The sequence below is a fragment of the Strix uralensis genome, chromosome 23, assembly GCF_047716275.1.
Source record: "Strix uralensis isolate ZFMK-TIS-50842 chromosome 23, bStrUra1, whole genome shotgun sequence".
NCBI lineage: Eukaryota > Metazoa > Chordata > Aves > Strigiformes > Strigidae > Strix > Strix uralensis.
The window spans coordinates 4,433,900-4,456,754 of record NC_133994.1 but is presented as its reverse complement, the minus strand read 5'-3'; the positions used below and the strand labels follow the sequence as shown (position 1 = coordinate 4,456,754).

The window sequence follows — 22,855 nt, the reverse complement described above, 5'->3', positions numbered from 1 at the left end:
ATTGGTAAGTGACACAAATGAACAGTTTTGTCAGCAACATCGGTCTCTGGGGGTCTGAGAGATGAGGTGGATTTCAGGGACAGGAGGCAGCACGTTAACAGTTCTGGTGAAAGAAGCAGTGATGTGGACATGGAAACCCTTCTTGCTGGACAGCTGCCTCAAAATACAGGCTATATTACCACATCTGGAATATTACGACTGCTCTGATTCATTAGCCTGGGAGCTTTGCTGAAGCATGGTTTTGCGTGTGCTGTGAGGGCCTGCTTCATTGAACACTCCCATTTCTCATTGTGTGTTACGGGTCAGCCATGTATGTGCAGCCATCGAAAATTTTGCTACTTTGCCTTCAAAGTGGTGATAAGCTGGGCCATGCATCGCTTAAGTTTACCATTTCATTGTGAGGCTTTGCAGTGGTTGTTAATGCCTGTTTTATTGGTGGTCCCAGAGCTTGATGAAACAAGAGCGTGTCTCTGGGTGCAGGGAAGAGAGGGTGGCAGGAACAGTTGGATGGTGCTTCCTGCAAAAGGAGCCAGTCGCCTCCTAACTTCAGGTGGTCTCTGCACCTCAGGCCACTAAACTGGGTTAGAGAGTGACGAACGAGGTCACTGTTTGAAGCAGCAGGTTCAGCCCTCTCTGATCTTGGCTTGCAAGCCTTGAGTTTCTCTTCCACCATCAGGCAGAGACCTCACCACAGGTAGTAGTCACCTCAGTGCTCTCACTCCTTCCTTAATTTATCTCTGACGTTTGGAAATGAGGGGGATGTCACTCTTAAATTGAACGAGTATAATGATGCAACAGAGGATGATGATTCAGTCTACTTCATTTTCTGTGATTTTAGCACGTATGTGACTAGCGATACCCAGTTCTTGGCACAAAAAAACTTCAAGGGAGACGTACAGTATATTTGCAGGTTGTTAGATTAGGACTATTCCCCTGGGTGTAGACCTGCTACCCAGAAAATCAGATTCAGAGCAGCTGCTCTCAGCCCCCCCTGCCGTGAACAAGCACCAGACTGCCTCAGTTCATCATGCTGTTCGCAATTATAGTACAGAGATGTAGGATGTGTTGACTGCGAGACCTTGTGGTGAGGTGAGGTGAGATCGCCGGGAACAAAATGATCATTACAGGCCATTCATGTCAGCAGCGTTTATGCTTTTCTGTTTGCTTGCAAGCAAAAACAGCAGCTAATTTGCAAGGCTGCCTTTCGTAAAAGGGCCTTTTGATCAATGCTTGCCTGTGTTAATGTTTCAGTAGGCTATTGATTTCTGCAATAGCTTTTGTTCCCTGAATTTATGTGTGATGGGTTTCAGCAGCACACGCAATGCATGTTTGATTAAAGTTCATTTGACTTCACTTGCAGCGAAGCTGGAAGCTGTTTTTACTCCCTGTTTGTAGAACCAAAGCTTTCCCGACTTACTCCTTTGTGCAGAAGCTTCTGCCACCCGTGCAGTCACCAGTATGCTGCTTCTAATCCTACCTGACTCACTCCACTCCAGCATTTAATCCCTTAGCTAGACAATATAATATTAGATAGCCAGGCAGCTAGTAAGATCTGGCATGGAATTTTTTCAGCCGTACATGGCTAACCCGCGTGTGTGTAACATTAACCTTTGCTGTGTATGCTTCCTCTCTGACTTTTCCCTCGTTGTCAGAAAGTTGAGTCATTTACTGAGTCACGTAGCTGTGCAGTTTGAGGATGAATTGGAAGTACAGATTATTCTCTAGTCCTTTAATGTATCCAGATTTCACAGATGGGGTAAAACTAGTTGTTAAATAAACTTTTGTCTTCATCTGCATGCAGTTGTGACTGCAGTTTTGGGAGGGTCTCAGAAAAAAAACGTTATGATCATGACGTTAGTATTTTTTATAAATACACCTTTCTTTTTTAAAAGTTTGGTTTATGATGTAGTGCGTGTCTAAGTTGTTAAACTTCCCTTGGGACCTGATGGGTTTGCGATGTGTAAATAGAGCTCAGGTAGGTTCCCGTTTCCTGTTTTGTACGGGAGGAAAACAGATTGGTTTGTGCTCTGCTGTTGCCATATGGCAGAGGACACGCTACTTCACTGACATAAAGACATAAGATTTACTGGCTTGCTCCTTGGTGGTGACACCTCAGATTTTATGTAAATGAGTTTATAGGTAAAATGTGGCTGGTTTCATTTGCAAGAGACTTTCTACCTCTGACAAACATTGCATAAGCTTTTCTGCAGAGCTTTGTCTGCCTCCTGGCACAGGTCGTACCCTCAGTTTGACAAACAGTTGTGCCGGGTGGACTTTGAGCCCACTTAATGGGCTCAGAGTAAAATGTAATTTCTAAAGCAAACGGGTACAGTTGAACATGCGGGAGCAGAGCAGGGTGCTGGGTGTCAGAACTCTGTTCTTCCCAGATCTGACATAGCTTGCATGCTCATTGCCAGCCTGCACCCATTTTAGTTTTAGATTCTCTTCAGGAAAGTTACCTTATTTTTTTTTTTAGTAGGGTTTTTTATCCTTCAGAATCAACAGTTGTCGGTAACAATTAATTTTGCCCACTTACTACTCCCTCCTCCTCCTCACCAAGTGTCGCTCTGAATACAGTTTGGTGTGAGTATTGTTCAGGTCTGTGGTGGAGATCAATGGCATCAATCCCGGTCTATAGCAGTGCAGATTACAAATGCATCTGTTCTGTCTGTTGCCAGAAATCAAAGTTGTGGTTGTGTTCTTTTTTTGGTGTTTCTATTTTTAAATTAGGTGTTGGTAAAATTCTTAAGTGTCTTAAATGTCAGCAGTTAATGTCTAGAACAACATCCTTCTTTTGTCTTTCAAGTGTTTCAGTGGTACAGATGTTAGTTATGGCTGTAAATTGCTTGTTTGAGGCCCTTGGGAGAGTTTGGATTAAGGGTGTGTCTTTATTAGAGTTAACTTCAGTGATCTGCCCTGAGTATAGGCTGCAGGATTTCCCCACAGAGGGAGCAGGCTGAGGTTATGTTGTTTGATCACATAAAATGCAGTTCAAAGAAACCCTTTTTGTGGGCAATTCAGGTATGTTTGTTCTGATGTTGATTTTTCAAGGGGCTGGTTAGAACTTCTCCATTTTTCTCTTGCAACTTGAAAGAAACAACACCTTTTACCTTAGAGGCAGACAAGTCGCCAGGAAATGATGGGGTTTCAAAGTAAGAGAAAAGAGATTAAAACCACATGCTGTTCTTCAGTTCAGCATTACATCCGCTAGTTTGAATGGCAGCTGCTCCAGTTTTTGAATGTAAGCCAGATTCATTATGCTGTGAAATTATCACTCATTTCTCTAGGTGTGCTCTTTTAACTGCTTAATTAATTTAGATGTGGGCATATATATTCAAATTAAAACACGATTTACTGTAGTAGGGAGGGTTGAGTTACGGTTATAGACTTCTTGCTGAACACGTTTTTATTCTTCCAGCTTCTTTAACGGGGATATTTAAAAATATCTGTATGCAGAATGTAGGTTGACAAAATGGCAGTATCTGTTTGAATTGATCCGGATTTTTTTTCTGTAAACACCAGAGAATTCTTAGCAGTTGCCCGTTGTTTGTTGTCAGGACTCGCTGAAAGGTCCCTCTCCGGATGCGGTGCCTCCTGAGCTGTGCAGAGGTGCTGACAGCAAGGCAAGGGCACCCCCGTCCGAATTGCTGAGACCAGCACGGAGAGGCTGGATACGTACTACCCAGCCTCTTTTCTTTCCTAGGGGAGGGGTGAGAAGGCATTTATTTACTTCTGTTTCTCCCCTGCAAAAGCAAACCAAAAAATAATGAGGACTTTTTTTTTTTTTTCTGTCTTATCGAAAGAATTCTTTTGTCTGGCTGAATACATCACGAAGCTTCCTGAAAAAACACATGTGCACGCATACAGAGAGCAAAAGGAAGGAAAAAAAGCTGACAAGTCAGTTTTGCATGCCCCTCTAACATACTCCTTCTGTATTTGCAGGGAGAACTAATCACCTTCTATTACTATTGGAAGAAAACCCCTGAAGCAGCAAGTTCTCGAGCCCACCGTAGGCATCGAAGACAGGCTGTGTTTCGGAGAATTAAAACTCGAACTGCTTCCACTCCAGTCAACACTCCCTCCAGGCCCCCCTCCAGTGAATTCTGTAAGTGGAAGCTAAAAGCATTGCATTTATCTTTGTTTAGATGCAGGGAGCAACAGTAATGTAATGGTGCTGTACCTTCGAGTGAATGAAGCAAGGAAATGGAGTTCAGGCGGTTGCCCTCCTGTTCCTATACCATTATGCTGGAATGTGGTAGGCGTCTTTGATCACCAAGTGCTTTGTGCCGTTCTTAAGCATAAAAGCATCCTGTAAGGGTGGAAACATTGCCCTGGTACTGAATTTCCCTACTCTTTTCTTGGTTTTGTGTTGTATTTTCTCTGGGCTTATTACAGTAGTGGGAATTATAAAATGCAAAGCGAAGGAAGTCCTTCGTCCCTTTGGAAGGAAGTCCCTTATCCGTACTTGGTGACCCATACCTTCTGCTTGATCTCAGACCGTGTGCTGCAGCCAGCACTGTTGTGTATCAGTGCATCTGGGAAGAACTTTTGCCTTGACTGAAGCAGAAGTGTCTAAACGAAGAATAATTACCCAAACCAGTGAAATGTACAGCATTGCAGAGGGTTATGATTAGTAATGCGCACAGGGATATATAAGCTTTCATCCTTATGTAAAAGGCTTATGTTACCCTCTGAGCTTAAGTCTTTCTATGGACTAAACCCAGCACATTTCACATGTCTTCTAAAGAAAAGGGACTATGTGGAAGGCAGAAATTGGCAGACTCTTACTGATATGGGGGAGGTAGAGGATGTGATGAGCAGGCAGGACAGAGTATTCTGGAGAGGGTATTAATGAGGTAGTAAGAAAGGGCTATTAGCTTCCTCTTGCTGAATTTAATAGGATTTATTGCTGATTTCTGTGTGCACAAGAAGTGAGGATCTTGACTCCACAGCTCCATCCAAGATACTCAGCACTTCAGAGCGCATGTGGCTGGAAGGACCCATCCATATGGATCCAACTGCAGGATGAGAATAAAAATCAATTTAGTAAAGGAAAGCAAGTTCTAGCCTGGTGTCAATTTTGCAGTCAGGGCTTAAACACCTGCAAGAATTAATGTAGAAATTATGGTAGTGCTAGCAGCTACTGTTATTAAATGGGACCCAGTGTTAATTTGAAGGGTAATGAGTTGATGACAAACGCTAATGGCAAGTACTGTGGAATCCCTCCCTCTCTATAACCTGCATGTATTGCCAAATATCCTCTTGGAACCTTTAGAAAAACAGTATTCTTGCATCAAGGACTTCTAATTAAAGATGTGAACAAAAGAAGCCACAGGGCTCTCTGCTTGTGACAAATTATAGACCTGTTATGCTGTGAATTTATAGGGGTGGTGCTAGAAAAATGCAGTACTCAATAAGAAAGGATTTACTCCTGAGTTGTTTTAGAAGATGAGGCAAGATACCGTTTTTGTGATGTCTGCAGATTCTCAGTGGTTTAGAAGGTGCTTTTTAGCTCACAGCCTTGTAATCCTCGGCTAATTTGCTATATACTGCTTGCCACAAGGGAGAGTGACCTTTTCCATATTCTCCACTTCTTCATAACGTGACATTCTTGGAATGTAAGTTTGCCACAGGTTAAAAGTCTTAATGAGGCTTGCAGTAAGGATAGGAAAGCTGGTAGAATCCTTGTAGTACCTTTCATTTAAAAGAATCCCAACGTGTTTTTTCAAACAGGTACGTTATATGTAAGCGTCGTGTCTTCCACCCACAAAACACATCTAGCTCTTGGGTTAAATATAGCCATTGTCTACCAGAGCATAGCAGCAGACCCCATCTGGTTTAGAAGATGAAGTCTAGAAACAAAATAAAAACTAGAAAAGCCACCACAGTATCTGTCCATGGAATCTAGTGAAGCGGGATTTAGGTACAGAATATTTGATTTTAAATTTGACCGGGTTCTAGAGATGATCCTCCTTTCTGTTGAAAATTGTGCCTTTGGAACTCAGCCTCTCTGACTAAACATGAACAGTATTTGATTGACAACTTAATTGGAAAAGTCACGTGTGCTGAATCAAAAGTTCTGTGAATTGTAGCACCTGTGCATTCCTGGAATCCTCCTTTAATCTGTAGACTGATGAAGTTTGGCCTTGCTTAGTTTGCAAAATCAGAAATAATGGCCATGGAAGGCAAGGTGGTTGTAGGAAGTCACAAAATTTATGCGAGAACTATTATTATTAATGGTTATTTTAGCCAAGTAGGAGGAAATAGAAAATCCTGCTGAGTTGTTCTCTTCCATTTTGTTCTTCTTCCCTTGTTCTTTACTTATTCAGTGGACTTGAGCTCGGCCAGTGAAGATGACTTTGACAGCGAGGACAGTGAACAGGAACTGAAGGGCTACGCCTGTCGTCACTGCTTCACAACCAGTATGCACCTGATTCATTGCTGGGTCTCTCTCCCTTCTGCTACTGCCTATTTAATGCAGCTTCATTCAAGCAAGAGCAGTTCGTGTGCTTGTACAGCTGTTCAAAAGAATGTAGGGTTGAATCAGCTAAAATATACAGCATTCCTAGCAGAGTTAATCACGCTTTGCCATTGCAAATTAATATTGCAGTGACAAAGGAGAATCCTAAGAGGTAGACATTTATACGGGGCAAAAATCTACATAATCTGTAATCTGTATAATCAATTTGCAATACAGCAAATCAGTATTGGACGGTGACTGTCACACACAAAACTTCTTTATGCTGCATCAAATCTCTCCTGCAGCAGCCTTATTCCTGCAGGCGTTCCTTAAGGTTGTCTGATATTTGGGCATATGCGTGGCATGGAAGTGTGAGCCCCAAAATAGGGAGGGGAAGGAAATGAGAAATTTCATCGCTCACTTCACTTTAAGAAACCACAGTTTTGGAGAATAATAGCTGCCTGTTAGCTCCCAGGTAGAGCAGATAAGGCTGCTTTCTTTGTTTTCAGAGCTGTAGTTGCTCAAGTATACAAGTAGTTTTGTAAATTGGAATGTGCACTGGAACACAGACCAAGCCTGGAACAGGACAAAAGTTTTGCAGAAATTTCTCCAACTTTGTTGCCTGTAGAAAAGCAGCTACTTTTCTAGTAGTTGTGTGCTTTTTTTTTTTAAATAATGCAATGGGTTTGTACTGAGTATCTGGTACACTGCACGTTTCTAAGCTGTTGCTTTTCCTGCCCCAAGCCTCCAAGGACTGGCACCACGGCGGTCGAGAAAACATTTTATTGTGCACCGATTGTCGCATTCACTTCAAAAAATACGGAGAGCTGCCGCCCATTGAGAAGCCTGTGGACCCTCCACCCTTTATGTTTAAGCCTGTCAAAGAGGAAGATGATGGACTTAGTGGAAAGCATAGCATGAGGACAAGGCGGAGTCGAGGCTCGGTAGGCTTAACACTCTTGCATTGCAGCTTCTTCTGTAAAGAGGTGTTGTCTGGAAGAAGGTGGTCAGACTTCTAAAATGACGCTTTCTTCATCTTGCTTTGCCATGGTATGTGCCTGCTGCTGCGTTTGTGTGTGCAAGGGTGAGATTTGCTGAGGCTGAGGCTTTCTTTGGAAAAAAAGAGCTGAAATGTCTCTTCTGCGAGTTCTAGTCAAACTTGCTATTTCCATGTTTTTAATGACTGGCAGTGGACTGTCATTATAAGGGGGCACTTGGCCGGTGTGTCATTACAGATTTTGTACTAGTATGTATCCTCCTTCCAGCTGGATCCTGTCAGAGGTAAGCCCTTGGGCTTGTTTTAAAGGAAGAGTTTTAAAAAATGAAATGCTGTTCATGTGGTCTCCTTGTATTACTGGACTTAAAATCTCTCCCCTACAGAAAAGTGTAGTTTGCTCCTGTGGTTAGTGTGCTCTGTCACAGAGTTTTTACTCGGGGTGAAATGCTGGGAGCTTTACTGTGCACAAGGCACTTGTGAGAACTCTGACAGCAGCTCTAGTTAATTTGATGTTTGCTTTGGGTTGTGGCTGCTAGAAAGCAGCAGATACATTTCTTTTTCTTGCCCTCCCCTCTCCATCTTTCTGATTGTGATGACATGACCATTGCTTCTAAATACCTTGTGAGGCTACACTGTCAGTGTTTTTATGGTCGCCAGTCATTCAAAAAACTGCCAGACTGGGAGGGAAACAGCATTAATTATTGAAATGTACTCTGCTGTGATTCCTTATTGCATAGCAGGAGCACACTAAAACTGGTTTTGGAAACTGGTCTTGAGTGCTTGAGTGCCAACAGATAAACTTTTTTTTTTTAATGGAACATGAGAGTCCTCTCCTACCTTACTGTGTGTGTATGCACGCTTACAAATGTGTGTGCATGCATTTTATAAAGAAAACTTAGCATGTAAACAGCAGCAGGTTTGGAACATCTTTCTATTGTTGTCATTTCTATCAGACACTATTCAATAAAATAATCAGCACTTAATTTTTTGAAAATCCGCTAAGTTACAGATTTGCCTCTTTTTACGTCCAAATGGAGCTTTGAAGGAAAAATTGTAACGATGTTAAATGCTCTTCGTTTTTAATTTTTCAAGCTCTTCGCAGGAGTGGTCCTTCCACACCCCTGATGTAAGACAGGAAAAAAGTAAAGAGGTTGGACGAATGCTGACTTTGATACACTTTTATTTCTGTTAAACAAATAGATGTCTACACTACGTAGTGGTCGTAAAAAGCAGCCAGCCAGCCCTGATGGTAGAGCCTCACCTATTAATGAAGACATCCGTTCCAGTGGCCGCAACTCCCCTAGCGCTGCCAGCACCTCCAGTAATGACAGCAAAGCAGATTCAGTGAAGAAGTCTACCAAGGTAAAATTTTCCCGTTCTTCTTTTGTGTTAGAACTGGACACCTGAGGCCTCTTCAGTCAGCTCAATGAGATGCAGATTCTAGGAAGTCAGGGAATCTCTCCGTGACCTAGAAATTCCTGCTTGTGTGGATAAGCAAAAAATTTAATGGTGTATCTGACTGATGCTTTGTTCCTGTACGTAAGGACGAGTAGTGATCATTAAAGTACCCCCACATAACCTTACTGCTCTCATGATAAATTAATCCTTCAGTTTCAGATGCAAATGTAAGCATTAGGCTCGTGGAAGTAATACAGTAATAAATACAGAAATGCTCTATGTGAGACAACTAGACAGTTTGGGGGATTTTTTTAAAGCAGTACTTAATCTTTGTTTACAAAGGAATGTGAATATGTAGTAATTGAGACTACTTCTGTTACTGTTTTTCTGTATGTATATTTGCTTGATTTTTCAGAGCAAGCTGACAGTTTCGTCTGTTTAAAAATAAGTATTTTAAAAAGAAAAATAGTCAAAACTGGAGTGTGGAGCAAGGTTTCACGTGATAAAACTGAGAACTTAGCAAAATTTGAAGTTAGGTTAGATAATTATGTGATGTATAAAGCTGTCCCAGGCCATAAAAGAAGGTAGTAATCTTGTAATAGCTACTCAGTGTTAGCCCTATATTCGAGGGGATATAAAAATATCCCTTTCAAAATATCAGGAGTAAAGCAAGACTTCCATGTGGTAAAAAGAGGCTTATCCTGTGCCCGTCTACTGCAGAAATTCTTGCTCCATCCTGTTAACAACTGGAGTTGGTCTCTGTTAGAAGAATATATTGGGCCAGTTGACCTGGTACGAGTTCCTGATAGACTTGATCCTGCACAGCTGACAGCTGCTTTGTTTAAAATGGTCCTTCACTTCCAAAGTTTGAGACCACCTCTGCATGATGAGGGATGCTTTACTTGATGTTTTCATTTTCCTGCTTGCTTGTGTCGGAAACGTGTGCAGGGTTTGTGTGCAAACTGCTCCCTGGCTTTCTGTCTGCAGAAGTAAAATTGCAGTCTGATTTGGGTTCTGGTTTAAATTTGACCTCCAGAGGGAGTGGCTAGAGCATTATGTAGATGCAGCTCTTCAGGGAGCAGCTCCTGGCAGATGGCAGAATACAGGAGCAGCTCCTGAGCAGATTCCCCCTGCAACCTGTAACTGGACAGAGGGACAGATGCGTCCTGGATTGTTGTTAAATACTGACTTTCTCAACTTCTGATCAGTTCTCCTGCTGCGTAGGAGTCCTTTCTTACTTATTTGTATGAATATAGTAGCACTGACCTACGCTCAATTTACTTTTGCATTTACATCACCAGTAACTGTTGTGTTCTGCTTCGTTTGTGGCAGAAGATAAAAGAAGAGGTATCTTCTCCTCTCAAGAACTCCAAGAGGCAGCGGGAAAAGGCAGCTTCTGACACAGAGGAACCTGATAGGTCCAATGCCAAAAAATCCAAAACTCAAGTGAGTCCCACAGAGGAATATTTTTCTCTCAGGAGAGTGGTTTGAGAGTGGGAGGGGGTGCAAACCCAATAACAAACCAAAAACATGAAATCAATTTAGGCCATAGCAAATTGTAACTTAATCTATGGCTGGAAAGCAACCAGTATTGTGATGTGTTCCCTGGTGAAGGGCCTGGAGAACAAATCCTATGAGGAGAGATTGAAGGAGCTGGGACTGTTCAGTGTGAGGAGGAGAAGGCTGAGGGGAGACCTCATCACTCTCTACAGCTCCCTGAAAGGACATTGTGGAGAGTTTGGTGCTGGTCTCTTCTCACAGGGAATTAGTGACAGAACAAGAGGGAACGGCTTTAAACTGCAACAGGGGAGGTTCAGACTGGACATGAGGGAAAAAATTTTCACAGAAAGAGTGGTCAGAGTGTGGAATAGGCTGCCCAGGGAGGGGGTGGAGTCCCCATCCCTGGGTGTGTTTAAGGGTCGTTTAGATGAGCTGTTGGGGGATGTGGTGTAGGGGAGAACTTTGTAGAGTAGGGCTGATGGTTGGACTCGATCCCAAGGGTCTTTTCCAACCGGAATGACTCTGTGATTCTGTGATTCTAAATGGAATGATACAGGGTAAGTCCAGAAGTCTTTTGTTTGTTTGTTTTGATTTAATATCAATATCAGCCATACAGGAGTATACTTGGATTATTTTCCACCCAATTTTTTTTAATTGAAATTCATTTTTTATTCTTCTGTGGCAAGTTAGAAGACCACTACTGGAGTACTCTCGATTTAATGGTATCAAAGCTCAATTGAAATACTTTCAGGATGTCTTTTCAGCTCCGTGTACCTGACCAGGTTCAGTCTGTGCACAGGATTTGGGATTTTTGGCACTGAGCTTTCCATATTACAGAATCACAGAATGATTGAGGTTGGAAGGGACCTGAAGGTCAGCTGGTACACCCTCTCTGCTCAAGCAGAGCCACCTAGAGCCGACTGCCCTGGACCGTGTCCAGATGGCTTTTGAATATCTTCAAAGATGGAGAGTCCACAGTCTTTCTGGGCAGCCTCATAGTGAAAAAGTGTTTCATTATGTTCAGGCAGAACCTCCTGTGTTTCGGTTTGTGCCTATTGCCACTGGACCCTACTAAAACTCTGTTGTCTTTGCACTCTCCCTTCAGATATTTATGTTGCCTGTGCTGTTTTAAGTCTTGTGAGGTTCAAAGGGTGGTACTTGTACTTGAGTTTGCACAGCATGTGCAATAGGTTGCATCCTGTGGCACGCTGGTAATGTTCTTCATGCAGTTTTGTCATGCACAGCATTATTCCCTCTCTCCCTGCAGGAGATCAGCAGGCCAAACTCTCCCTCGGAGGGTGAGGGTGAAGGTGAGAGCTCTGACAGCCGCAGTGTCAATGACGAGGGGAGCAGTGATCCCAAGGACATCGACCAGGATAACCGGAGCACGTCACCCAGCATCCCTAGCCCTCAAGACAATGAGAGCGACTCGGATTCATCAGCTCAGCAGCAAGTGCTGCAGGCACAGCCCCAAGTGCTTCAGGCACAGAGCGGATCTGGCCAGGCTCCCCCTCCTACGCCACCCATATCAGCCCAGCTACCAGCATCCCTGCCAGCAGCATCGAGCGCTACTTCGGCTGCACCGCAGGTCTCGCCGTCAGCATCCCAGCCCTCGAGCCAGCCCCAGCCCCCTGCGCCGCCGCCACCTCATTCTCACATACAGCAGGCCCCCGCTTTGCACCCGCAGAGGCTCCCATCGCCTCACCCACCTCTGCAGCCCCTGAGCGTGTCGCAGAGCCAGCCGACCCCCACCTCTTCACAGCCCCACTCGCAGCCTCCGCTCCACAGTCAGGCCCAGCCCGCCCCTCACAGCCTGCAGGCCCAGCCCCTCCTGCCTCATCCCGTTCCTTCCCAGCCCTTTTCCCTCCCCACTCAGTCACCTCAGTCTCAGGTTCCCCTCCAGACGCAAGCGCCGTCTCATTCTCACTCTGCTCTCCAGGTTCAGGTGACGCAGCCTGTCCTGCCGACTGCAACCTCGCTGCAGCAGGCTCAGCCTCCGCGGGAGCAGCCCTTGCCCCCTGCGCCCATGGCCATGCCTCACATCAAACCTCCCCCTACCACCCCAATCCCTCAGCTCCCCACTGCTCCATCCCACAAGCACCCTCCTCATCTCTCTGGTCCTTCTCCATTCTCAATGAACTCCAACTTGCCTCCACCACCTGCTTTAAAACCGCTGAGCTCCCTCTCCACTCACCATCCTCCATCTGCACACCCTCCTCCTTTGCAGCTGATGCCTCAAAGCCAACCGCTGCAGTCTTCGCAAGCCCAACCTCCTGTACTGACGCAGAGTCAGAGCCTTCCCCCACCTGCTAATCACCCCCCATCTGGGCTCCATCAGGTATCCTCCCAGCCCCCCTTTTCTCAGCATCCGTTTGTCCCTGGAGGCCCACCTTCCATCACCCCTCCTTCTTGCCCCTCCACTTCCACGCCACCCACCGTGCCTGGCATTCCGCTTCAGACTTCCATCTCCACATCAGCAGCTTCTAGTGGAAACGTGCCAGTGGTGACAGCATGCACGCTACCACCTATTCAAATCAAAGAAGAAGTCCCAGATGAAGCTGAGGAACCAGAAAGCCCTCCCCCTCCACCCAGAAGTCCATCACCAGAACCTACTGTGGTGGATACGCCAAGTCACGCCAGTCAGTCAGCCAGGTACGGAGGTTGTCAGCAGTGCTTCCTTAATGTGCTGTTTTTCTGTGTAGCAGGGCACTCCCAAAAGCCGAGAAATCAGCTCCTCTGGGAGCTGGGTGTATTTTACATCTGCATCTTGTCAGACTCTCTTTCTAGCATGATTTTGCTCTTTTTTTCTGAAAAGTTGCTGTTTCAGCCAGCATATTCAGAGAGGGCATTACAGTTTGTAATTGTGAGAGGGATTATGGAGTAATATGGTACAATTAGTTTTCTCATGGCTTTTGGGGAAGCGGGTAGTGCTATACTCTGGGCTTTTTTCTACATACAGCTCTTAAATCTTGCATCTTTCCCAGGGCTAAGCTCTTTCTGTTTCCTTTCTTTCAGGTTCTATAAGCACCTGGACCGTGGCTACAATTCATGCTCAAGAGCAGACTTGTACTTTATGCCTCTGGCAGGATCAAAACTGGCCAAGAAGAGAGAAGAGGCCATTGAAAAGGCCAAAAGGGAAGCGGAGCAGAAAGCCAGAGAAGAGAGGGAAAGAGAAAAAGAAAAAGAGAAGGAAAGAGAGAGGGAGCGTGAGCGTGAAAGAGAAGCAGAAAGAGCTGCGGTAGGTTTATTTGTAGCTAAGAGCTGTTTAAGGGAAGTTGGCATGGTAGGATCTGACCCGGAGGTGACTACGGAATGCAAATCCCCAGAAGTGCTTTAGTGCGTGAGCAGTCGGGTGTTTGTGGATACGAGAGCCTGGTGTATTGAGTGAAAGCCAACCAGCTGTGAGCACCTCCCGCCCTGCCTGGGACTTGCTTCTCTTTAAAGGAAATGGAGAGTTTCTGCTCCTGGCCTGGTTCTGATGTGTGGGAAGCCAATGCCACTGGGGATAACTAGGCCAAGTATTTACGTTTACTTTCAGTAGGAAAGAGATCTGTGCAAATACAGTGAGTGCCTTTGTGTACCTTCTACTGCTGTGTAGGCACAAGAGTGCTGTCTGGAAAAAGGGGTTCTAAAGACTTTTTAAATTTGAAGTGAACTTTAAAGGCATGTAGATTTTATTTTTTTTTTTAATGGGGAGACGCAAACTCCAGTCTTGGTATAAAGAGCCCACACAACTAATCCATTTTTCTGTGGCCTGTCAGAAAGGAATGATTGCTTCTGGGCACACAGAATTGGTAGGTTGGTAAGGCACTACTGATGCTGAAAAAGAAGGTGATAAAGTCTTACTGTTCCAGGTGCATTTCAGAGATCTGAATCAGAGCTATGTGTTTCTGTAGGGTTATAAAATTCAGGATATAGCATCTGTCTGGTAAGGGGTGTGTCACGTATGGGGACTTCACTTCATTTTGGGGGTAGGGATCCTTGGGCAATTGGGTGGGTAAACTGTGCTTATTGCCCTCCCCAGAGGTGCTATGCTGCCCTTGTACAGGAGGGGAGAGCAGGCTGCAAAGTCACGATGTGAAAGGAGTGGCATTTATTGTGCTGCACATCATGGAGATGAGTTTGCTTGGGTTTAGTAAGTTCTAGGTCGCAAGTGAGTGTGGAGAGGAGAGGAAGAACACGCTGTGAACAGGACTGGTAGTCTCTAGTGACCTGTACCAGCCAGCTGTTGCTCATAGTTGTGACATCTACCAACTAGTTCCTGCTCTACTAACTGTAAAGCTGTTAGTGTAGCTTTGAGGCTGCCACTACAAAGTGGCCTACAGGACAGACAGAACCCAGTTCTTCCCCAAACCACATTGGAGCACACAAGTGCTGGGGTTGTGAGGCTCATCAGGCTGAACTTAGCTCCTCTTAGAGCTTGAAGCACAAGAAGGGAAGTGTCTGCCTGCTGTGTTTTTAAGCCAAATGTGTTGAATTGAAATTCTCTTCCCCCATTCTGTGCAGCAGAAGGTATCCAGCTCCTCCCATGAAGGCCGTCTTGGAGAGTCTCAGCTCAGCGGGCCAGCACATATGAGACCTTCATTTGAACCTCCACCGACGACCATCGCTGCTGTACCGCCGTACATCGGTCCAGATACACCTGCTTTACGAACACTGAGTGAATATGCCCGTCCTCATGTCATGTCGCCAACAAACCGTAATCATCCCTTCTTTGTCCCCCTGAACCCCACTGATCCACTTCTGGCCTACCACATGCCTGGCCTCTACAATGTGGATCCCACCATTCGGGAACGAGAGCTGCGAGAGCGGGAAATCCGGGAGCGAGAAATCCGGGAAAGGGAGTTGAGAGAGAGGATGAAACCTGGCTTTGAGGTGAAGCCCCCAGAGCTAGATGCCCTGCACCCAGCTACTAACCCCATGGAGCATTTTGCCAGGCATGGTGCACTGACTATTCCCCCAACAGCAGGACCTCACCCATTTGCTTCCTTCCATCCGGGTTTGAACCCCCTCGAAAGAGAGAGACTTGCACTGGCAGGCCCGCAGTTACGGCCTGAAATGAGCTACCCTGACAGACTGGCAGCAGAGAGAATACACGCGGAGCGGATGGCATCGCTGACAAACGACCCGTTGGCGCGGCTCCAGATGTTCAACGTTACGCCTCACCATCACCAACATTCACACATACACTCGCATTTACACCTACATCAGCAGGATCCCTTACATCAAGGTGAGCCCAGGGAAAGGGGCTGGGCAGTTTCCTGGGGAACCTCTCTCCTGAGCTGTCAGCAGAAGTCTACCCAAAACAGGCCAAAACGGTGACTCTGGAGCTCAAGTAACAAAATCCCTGTTTCCTTGTACGTGCTCTGACTTCTGTACTGTATAAGGTTGTGATAACTGAAACGCAAACGATTATTTTTTGGGAGGGTGGACCCGTAACAGTGATAAAGTAAACGATGATAACAGTACAGCGATCTTTTTGAAGGCCGCACACTGTCACTGTAAAAGGTTTGCTGGTTTGTTGTGGTTTGGGTTTTTTTTAAGTACTGGAGTCCTAGAGCACCACCTTACAGTGGTGTCTGTACAGGTGGAGACTCCGCTGGGTGAAGGGAGTTCAGTAGGAGAGATGTCATGGAACTGGTAACACTGCTAATGGCTGTTATGTTATATGAGTTATAGCTGAAAAGGAGCTGAAAAAAAAATCAGGAGAGAAAGACTTCATCTCTTTAGCTGTTTGACATGCCAGCTATCTGGCTTTAGCTGAGCTGAAACTGTCACAATTCTCATAAGAACCATCTAAATTGATGGGTTGGCATCTTTTTAGCTACAGTACATTCTTATATGTGGAAAGATTTTTCCCAAAGTATTTAATAGTCTCAAAAATGAATTGATGCCTCGCTCATTTTTAAAGCAAGCTATGTGGCTACTCCTCTAGAATTCTGGTGTCTGGAAGATGAGGCACTAAGCAGAATTTTTCTGATTTTCTGGTGGCAGACTGGAGAGAACATAGCAAGGCACCAGGTGCAGTAGCTGCCAAGTAAGGGGAGAAAAAAAAGTCCAAGTACTTAAAAGTGCAGCTTCTGGTGCAGCTGGCTACAAATGTAGTATTTGTGCAGGCAAATATAGCATACTTGGCCTTGGAGCAGTATGCATTAAACATAGCTGGGATGTCTGCTTTTTGGCAGTTTGGAAGGAATTTGAGTGCTGTTTCAGAAGCCAAATCATATAGCAAGGAAAGCAGCAGGGTCTTGTGAGATTGAGGGGCAGGGGGTTACAGGTAGGAGATGAGAGCGCTGAATATCAGCATCCTTAAAGCTGTCAGCTGTGGATATTGGTTGAGACTGACTGCACAGATTACAAACTGGTTCAGTCTGAGGCAGGTTTGCCGACCCCATTAATAGCAGAAGAATTTGTCATAGATCTTGTCTGTACAAGGTTTCTGTTGTCAGGTAAGTCACCACCTCTGCAGGTATGTCTAGATACTCCCCAGTTATTTGTTGTGGACAAAAATATGGGTAGTACATTCCTTAGTCTCGGTCTAGCAAGAGACTGGTGCGGGCAAAGCCAAGTCAACTCATTGTCAAGTCTCTCTTACCTGTATTTGAAAAGTAATTTGGCTTTAATCCTGGGTGCCAGGTTAAAATAGGGGCGCTTGAGTGTCTCCAAGTAGCTCGTGCTCCAGAGTAGCTCCATAGGTGAGTAAGGCCCTAAAGTGCATAACCTGTATGTCTGCTTAGAGGAGGGGTGAACAGAGTGTAAAATGACCCCACGATTTCTGCTCTGGACCAGATAACAGCTGAGGGAGAATTGTGTTAGCTGAGTTGCATTCCTCTCATCTGTGGTTCCTCTGCAATCTGCAAACAGCTTAACGTGCAGAGATTGCAGATACGGTGGTGAGTTAAGTATTTTTCAGGTTTTGCTAGTGTCTTTTTATCATTATGTTGGTAAAGTGAGATCAGAGAGGTTGTCTACAGGTGTCCCCTCCACACAAGGATGGTGACAATGTCATCTTTTGCAAACAAAGGTTTTTGCCAGCTTTTGGCTTATCAAGTAGTGTATTGCTAAAGTCAGAAGGCTACTCAGGTGCTTGTGTACTAAATGTCACTAGTGTTCCTTTAATTTTATGTGTGTAAAGGTGAAATAGAGAGTTTTGGGGAAATTTTTTTCTAACTGTTGAGCATATTTGGTTTTCCCTGTTGGTTGGTGGATTTCTTGTAGAAATTGAAAGCCCCGGGTTGTTGCTTTAACAATTAAGACTGTTTGGTAAGCAGATGTCACTTGAAGATAAAAAAGGGAGTTGGCTGGAGCTAAAGTCCTGGTAATTACATGCCAGTCAAGCCAAATGCTGCTCTAGCTCAAGTCTAACAGGACTTTTGACCTCCCAGCAGTGAGTGGTGCTTCCCAAAGCAGTTGATTGTTTACTTTCTTACCTTTTTTTAAAGGTTCAGCAGGACCTGTTCATCCGCTGGTGGATCCTTTAGCCGCGGGACCCCATTTGGCACGTTTTCCCTACCCACCTGGGACCATCCCCAACCCATTGCTAGGGCAGCCACCTCATGAGCATGAAATGCTCCGACATCCAGTCTTTGGTGAGAGCATTTTCTGGTCCTTTACAAAGTTTGGCTCTTGATCTGAACTGTCATCTTTCCTTCTGGGTCTTAGTTCTTGGGAGGGGAGTTAGTGGGGTTGAGCTGTAAGTTAGGTTACAGCCAAAGGTTGGTTGGTTTGTTTAAAGCTTCATGGGACAACTCTGCAGACCTCATAGCAAAGAAGTGTCTAAAAATGGGCAACTCTCTCGTAGGTACTCCTTATCCACGAGATCTGCCTGGTGCCATTCCACCTCCGATGTCAGCAGCCCACCAGCTGCAGGCCATGCATGCCCAGTCAGCAGAGCTGCAGAGACTGGCAATGGAGCAGCAGTGGTTGCATGGGCATCCTCACATGCATGGTGGTCATCTACCAAGTCAGGAAGATTATTACAGGTGAGAGGTGCAATAAATGCTTTTGGAGATGTGGGGGTGCTGCAGCTTCCTTCATCTTTCTCCACGTTCCATCTTTTTTTCTTCTGAATTACTGCCTTTGTTACTGTGTGCTGAGTTACTGTCCTGATGCAGTTATGGAAGATGGTGAAGCTGTACTAAGACCTAATTTGGGCACAGGTGATAGGGCAGATTGGAAGCTAGATCTAAATTATTGGCACGGATGTAGACTAGTTGAGTCTTACATTGCAGAATTGCCTCTGATTGGGGTTTTTAGTGTGAGACTAGAATTGCTGCTTCCGTATCTCTCTCTCTTCCTTGAGAACAGTGGAGGAGGGTGGGTAAAGCTTTGTGAATGAGAAGGGTAGAATTCAGTAAATCTTAAAAAATGACTAAGGGCAATAGGAGGTTGAAATGTGTGAACAATACGGATCCTGCATTACCAGCTGAGAATGTCTAGATGAATGATGCGAGTTCTTTCTCCCCAGAATGCTCTGTGGGGTTGGTAGTAAAGTGGTTCTCTCCTTGGCCTACCTTACGCGACACCACCTTAGCTCCTGTTCGACAGTGACCACTGGCAATATGTCAGCTAAGAAGAAGAAGAAGCCACCAGCACCTAGCAAGGGTCATTCCGTGTGTCTGTGGGTAGCAAGGATATGTAGGAAGCAGCATATTAAACACCTGCTTTACTCTGGTGTTTCAGTCCTTGCTTCTGCTCTCCAAAATTGCCTGGCGGCCCTGTGCCGTGGGGGCAGGCAGTCTGCCTGAAGCCGACTGTCACATCTGCAACTGCAGATAAAGCAAAAGCTTGATGAGCTGCCACTAGTGATCTTGCTCACATGTAAGGAGCGCTCCAGTAGCAAAAGGTCACCACTTCTCCCACAACAGACAGTGTTATCACTGCTGTTACAGTGGCTCTCATTTTTGTGCTGAAAGCTCACAAGTCCTGTTGCGACCTCTGTTCCCTCCAGGGCACCCCGGTGAGGTTAGCAGGAAGGCAAAAGCTATCTCTGAAGTGTCATGACACCTCCTTCGTTTTGTTAAAATGAGTTTTCTTTCTCTTTCAGTCGACTGAAGAAAGAAGGCGACAAACAGTTGTAATAAATTATTTATTTGTAATGCTGGCTATGGAAACCCCAGTCCTTGGGAAGGAGTGGAACATTTTTACATACAATAAGAGCTACAAAAGGAAAAGAATATCTTATAAAGATTTCTTTATATATTTAAAACAGAAACAACCACCCAACAAGTAGAGACTTATCAGCATAGTGTTCATTTGTAGAGAAGATTTCTCAAGACTGGTGTGGGTCTCCCTGCATGACAACGTATTCAGAAGCCTATTGAAAATACAGGACTGTGTGGAATATTCAGAGAACTTCCTGCAATCTTGTTTTTTTTTTTTTCTTACTAGTTTGTTTTGAGTAGGTGCTAGAATCAGGTTCACAACACAAGTCACTGTGCGTGAAGAGACACTCAATGCATCTATAGCTATTTTAAAAAAAAACAAGGATTGCAAGTAGGTGACATAACAAGCTCTGAATCCAAGTGCTATAATAATAAAAATCTACTTTTATTTTAATACATTGTAGGAAATCTTCATAATTTTAAAGAGAGCTCAGTTCTGCAGCATGGCTTTTTAAGTCTGTAAATAACTTTTTTTGGGTAGAGGGGAGAAACAAAACAAAACAAAACTCCAGAAACATTTATCTTGATTTTCAGTAACATCACAAATTGTGAATTCCTACCTGGTATTGACAGAATACAGAGTTGATTTTTTAATAAAATATATATATATAATTATCCCTTTAATTAAAGGGAATGATGGGTATCAATAATTTCAAATGGGTAAAAGCTTGAAATTTGGTTTGATATCAACAATAAGCATTAAAGGGAGTTGCAGGGATAATGTTGCAAATGACTGTTTCTGTTCTTGGTTTTTTGGTTGGTTTGGTTGTTTGGGGTTTTTTGTTCGTGTTACATCTCTCTGTTTTGCAGATGATTTCTGTTGAGTTGGGTTTCTCAGCAGTACAGATGTCCCTTGGAACTAGCTTACCCTTCTGATTCCTACTTCAAGGGTTAATTTTCAGTGTGGCCATAATACGTTTCTTTCCTGTTACCTTTTGAAACTTTTAACTACGTTGGTTTTAGACTTTAGGCAAAAGTTCAAAGAAATAATCTGTTCTAAAATCTCTTTTTAAAAATGTTCCGTGGCTCAAAACTAGTACAGCCGGAATTTTGTATGCATGTGCATATTTTTGGAGAATGTGCCCTTTCTGGCCTCTTATGTTTGATATGTTCTTAAGAAAAGTGGACTAGGCAACTCAGTGTTCTTAAAGTTGTTTTGCAAAGACCAGTCTATATTTCTCTTTGACTGTTTTTTAGTTTTGTTTTTGTAGGCAAAAACTTTTTAACTGCCACCAGTGTTCTGTATCTCAGGAACTTACTGCTTTGGGATTAACCAGATATGTGGATAGTGACATTTACTGACTCCCAACACAACAGGTCCGTGCTGAGGAACTCCTCTTGGCTAATTCCCATGTGGATGGTAAAAGGAGAGGAATACACAGAAGGCCAGTGAGCATTATTTTGAAGACAGCTCTGCTTACTGTTTAGGCAGATTTTTTTTTTTTTTTCCCCACTGTTTTGCCATGGATTTTCTTTGCCAGAGCAGAGGGTGATGCAACCAATGGACATCTGAATCTGCTGGCCGTTTTTTCTGCTGGTGCATAACTTCCCCCCATTCTCTCTCTTAAGTCATGAGTGCTCTCTCTCTGCTGTCGTAGACTGTTCAGTGTGATGGTTGTGTCATAGGACTGTACTGAGCCGTGTTTGATAAACTTGTAGTTAATCATACATTCTGATGGAAGGCATGGCATGCACAGTGCTTTATCCACCTCCTGAATCTCAAACTAGTGTCAGTGCCCAAAGATTACTGTCAGACAGTTAATAACATCAGTTTACTAATTAAAATATGCATTGGGGTATTCTAAGTCCGCTTAAGGCAAAAGTGTATAGGAGAGAGAGGAGGACTATTGCAGCTGATGTTGATCTTCCTTTTTTTTCTGTCCTCCATTCCAGATTTCTCAGTGCTAAAGAACTGCAGTAGCCTTTAATCAGTTCCATCTGCTCTGTTTGAACTCTCTGGGAAGGTATTAGGAGGAACAGCTAGTGTTTCTGAGATTTGGAAACCATGAGGTCAGTCTAGAATCAAGGATGTTAAAGTCTTCTCCAGTCAATGCCTTCGGTCGCTGTCTGCAGTGATCAGGTGAAATGATTTTCTTCTGAGTAACATTTTTTTACTTTTGTGAACAGTGGAATAGCTAGTAAGATCGGTCTGCTCAGCAGAGAGAGTGTGCCTCAGTTTATTTTAAAGGTCTAATTAGGCACATTTCAGTTAAACCTCCTCTCCTTGTTTTTACCATGTGGAATTTGGGAGTTCGGGGGAGTTCAGCCACTTCAGCCATTTCTTGTGATCCTTCTCTTTCGCTGTTATTTTTAGCTATAGTTCTTCTTAAGGAAAAAAAAAAAAAAGCAGCAGCTAATTGCCTCCCATGGTCCTCTCTCTCTTGTTTGGTTTTTTATTCCAGCTGAAGTTTGCAGTCTGTTTAAAAGCTATTCATTGATTTTTATTTTTTTTTGTTTTCAGAAAAGTAATTCTGATAATTTCTGGGAGTTTTTTTGTTCACATCATTCAGCTAAGCACTGAAATTCTTCCATTTTAGACCGATGATTAACTACAACTTTACATGCAGTGGTTTTTGAAGCCATCTTGGTGTTCGATGCCCTGTTAAAACAACCCAGACCTTTTGGTTTTCTTTAAGAAATCTCTCTTATTTTTCCTCTGTTCTGAAAGTTTATTTTTTAATTTTGCTTTAGTGTTTTTGAAACGTCTCTCTTGTTCTATGTCGTCATGGTTGAGCTTGTTTCACTGCACCGTTAAAGCAGAGTGTACATTCTGACTGCTACATTTATATATATCTTGAAGCTTAATGTATATATGAGTAGTTTGCCATGGGATAACACAGTGTAAACAGAGTAGAAACCCAGAAATCGTGACTTCTGTGTTCTCTCCATTTGAGTATTTTGTAATTTTTTTGAAATATTTGTGGACATAAATAAAACCAAGCTACACTACAGCAGCCAGGTTTTGCCTGCAAGCGAAATGTGTCTGTTGATTGTTGTTAGTGGGGAAGAGTTACTTTCATCTGGGATAATATGGGATGCCGGCATGGCCATCTTGTCTGTTTCAAAGCTGTCTTGTCTTTCTGGCTTTATTTTTTCCTTCTTTGAGGTCATTTCATTTTTAATACACAGTACACAAAACACCAACATCATGTCCAGTTCCAGAGTATATTCTGCCTGCCAGAGGCACATTTATGCTCTAGGGCCATACTGCATAAATTTGGCATATTTTTCCATAAGTTAAGCAGTCAAATTGATAAGAATTAATGTGTAAGGATGTTTTGGCTATCGTGACTTCAGGGGCTTTCTGTGTACAGTGGTCAGATACTGTAGCCACTG

At 44.0% G+C, this 22,855-nt stretch overlaps 1 protein-coding gene across 4 annotated transcripts in view; it reads left to right on the top strand.

The window, feature by feature from the left end:
• Positions 1-22,497, top strand: part of RERE (arginine-glutamic acid dipeptide repeats) — a 254,992-nt gene extending 232,495 nt beyond the window's left edge. For 3 of the 4 annotated variants that reach the window (XM_074892538.1, XM_074892539.1, XM_074892541.1), the window contains 11 exons: positions 3,943-4,105; positions 6,330-6,422; positions 7,205-7,404; positions 8,658-8,819; positions 10,188-10,301; positions 11,623-13,007; positions 13,371-13,593; positions 14,862-15,585; positions 17,798-17,944; positions 18,157-18,337; positions 19,402-22,497. In XM_074892538.1, coding sequence (XP_074748639.1) covers positions 3,943-4,105; positions 6,330-6,422; positions 7,205-7,404; positions 8,658-8,819; positions 10,188-10,301; positions 11,623-13,007; positions 13,371-13,593; positions 14,862-15,585; positions 17,798-17,944; positions 18,157-18,337; positions 19,402-19,435 — 3,426 coding nt within the window. In that variant the 3' untranslated portion in view covers positions 19,436-22,497. The remainder of the gene's footprint in view (positions 1-3,942; positions 4,106-6,329; positions 6,423-7,204; positions 7,405-8,657; positions 8,820-10,187; positions 10,302-11,622; positions 13,008-13,370; positions 13,594-14,861; positions 15,586-17,797; positions 17,945-18,156; positions 18,338-19,401) is intronic. The other variant, XM_074892540.1, reaches the window with a different exon arrangement.
• The last annotated feature ends 358 nt before the right edge of the window (positions 22,498-22,855 follow it).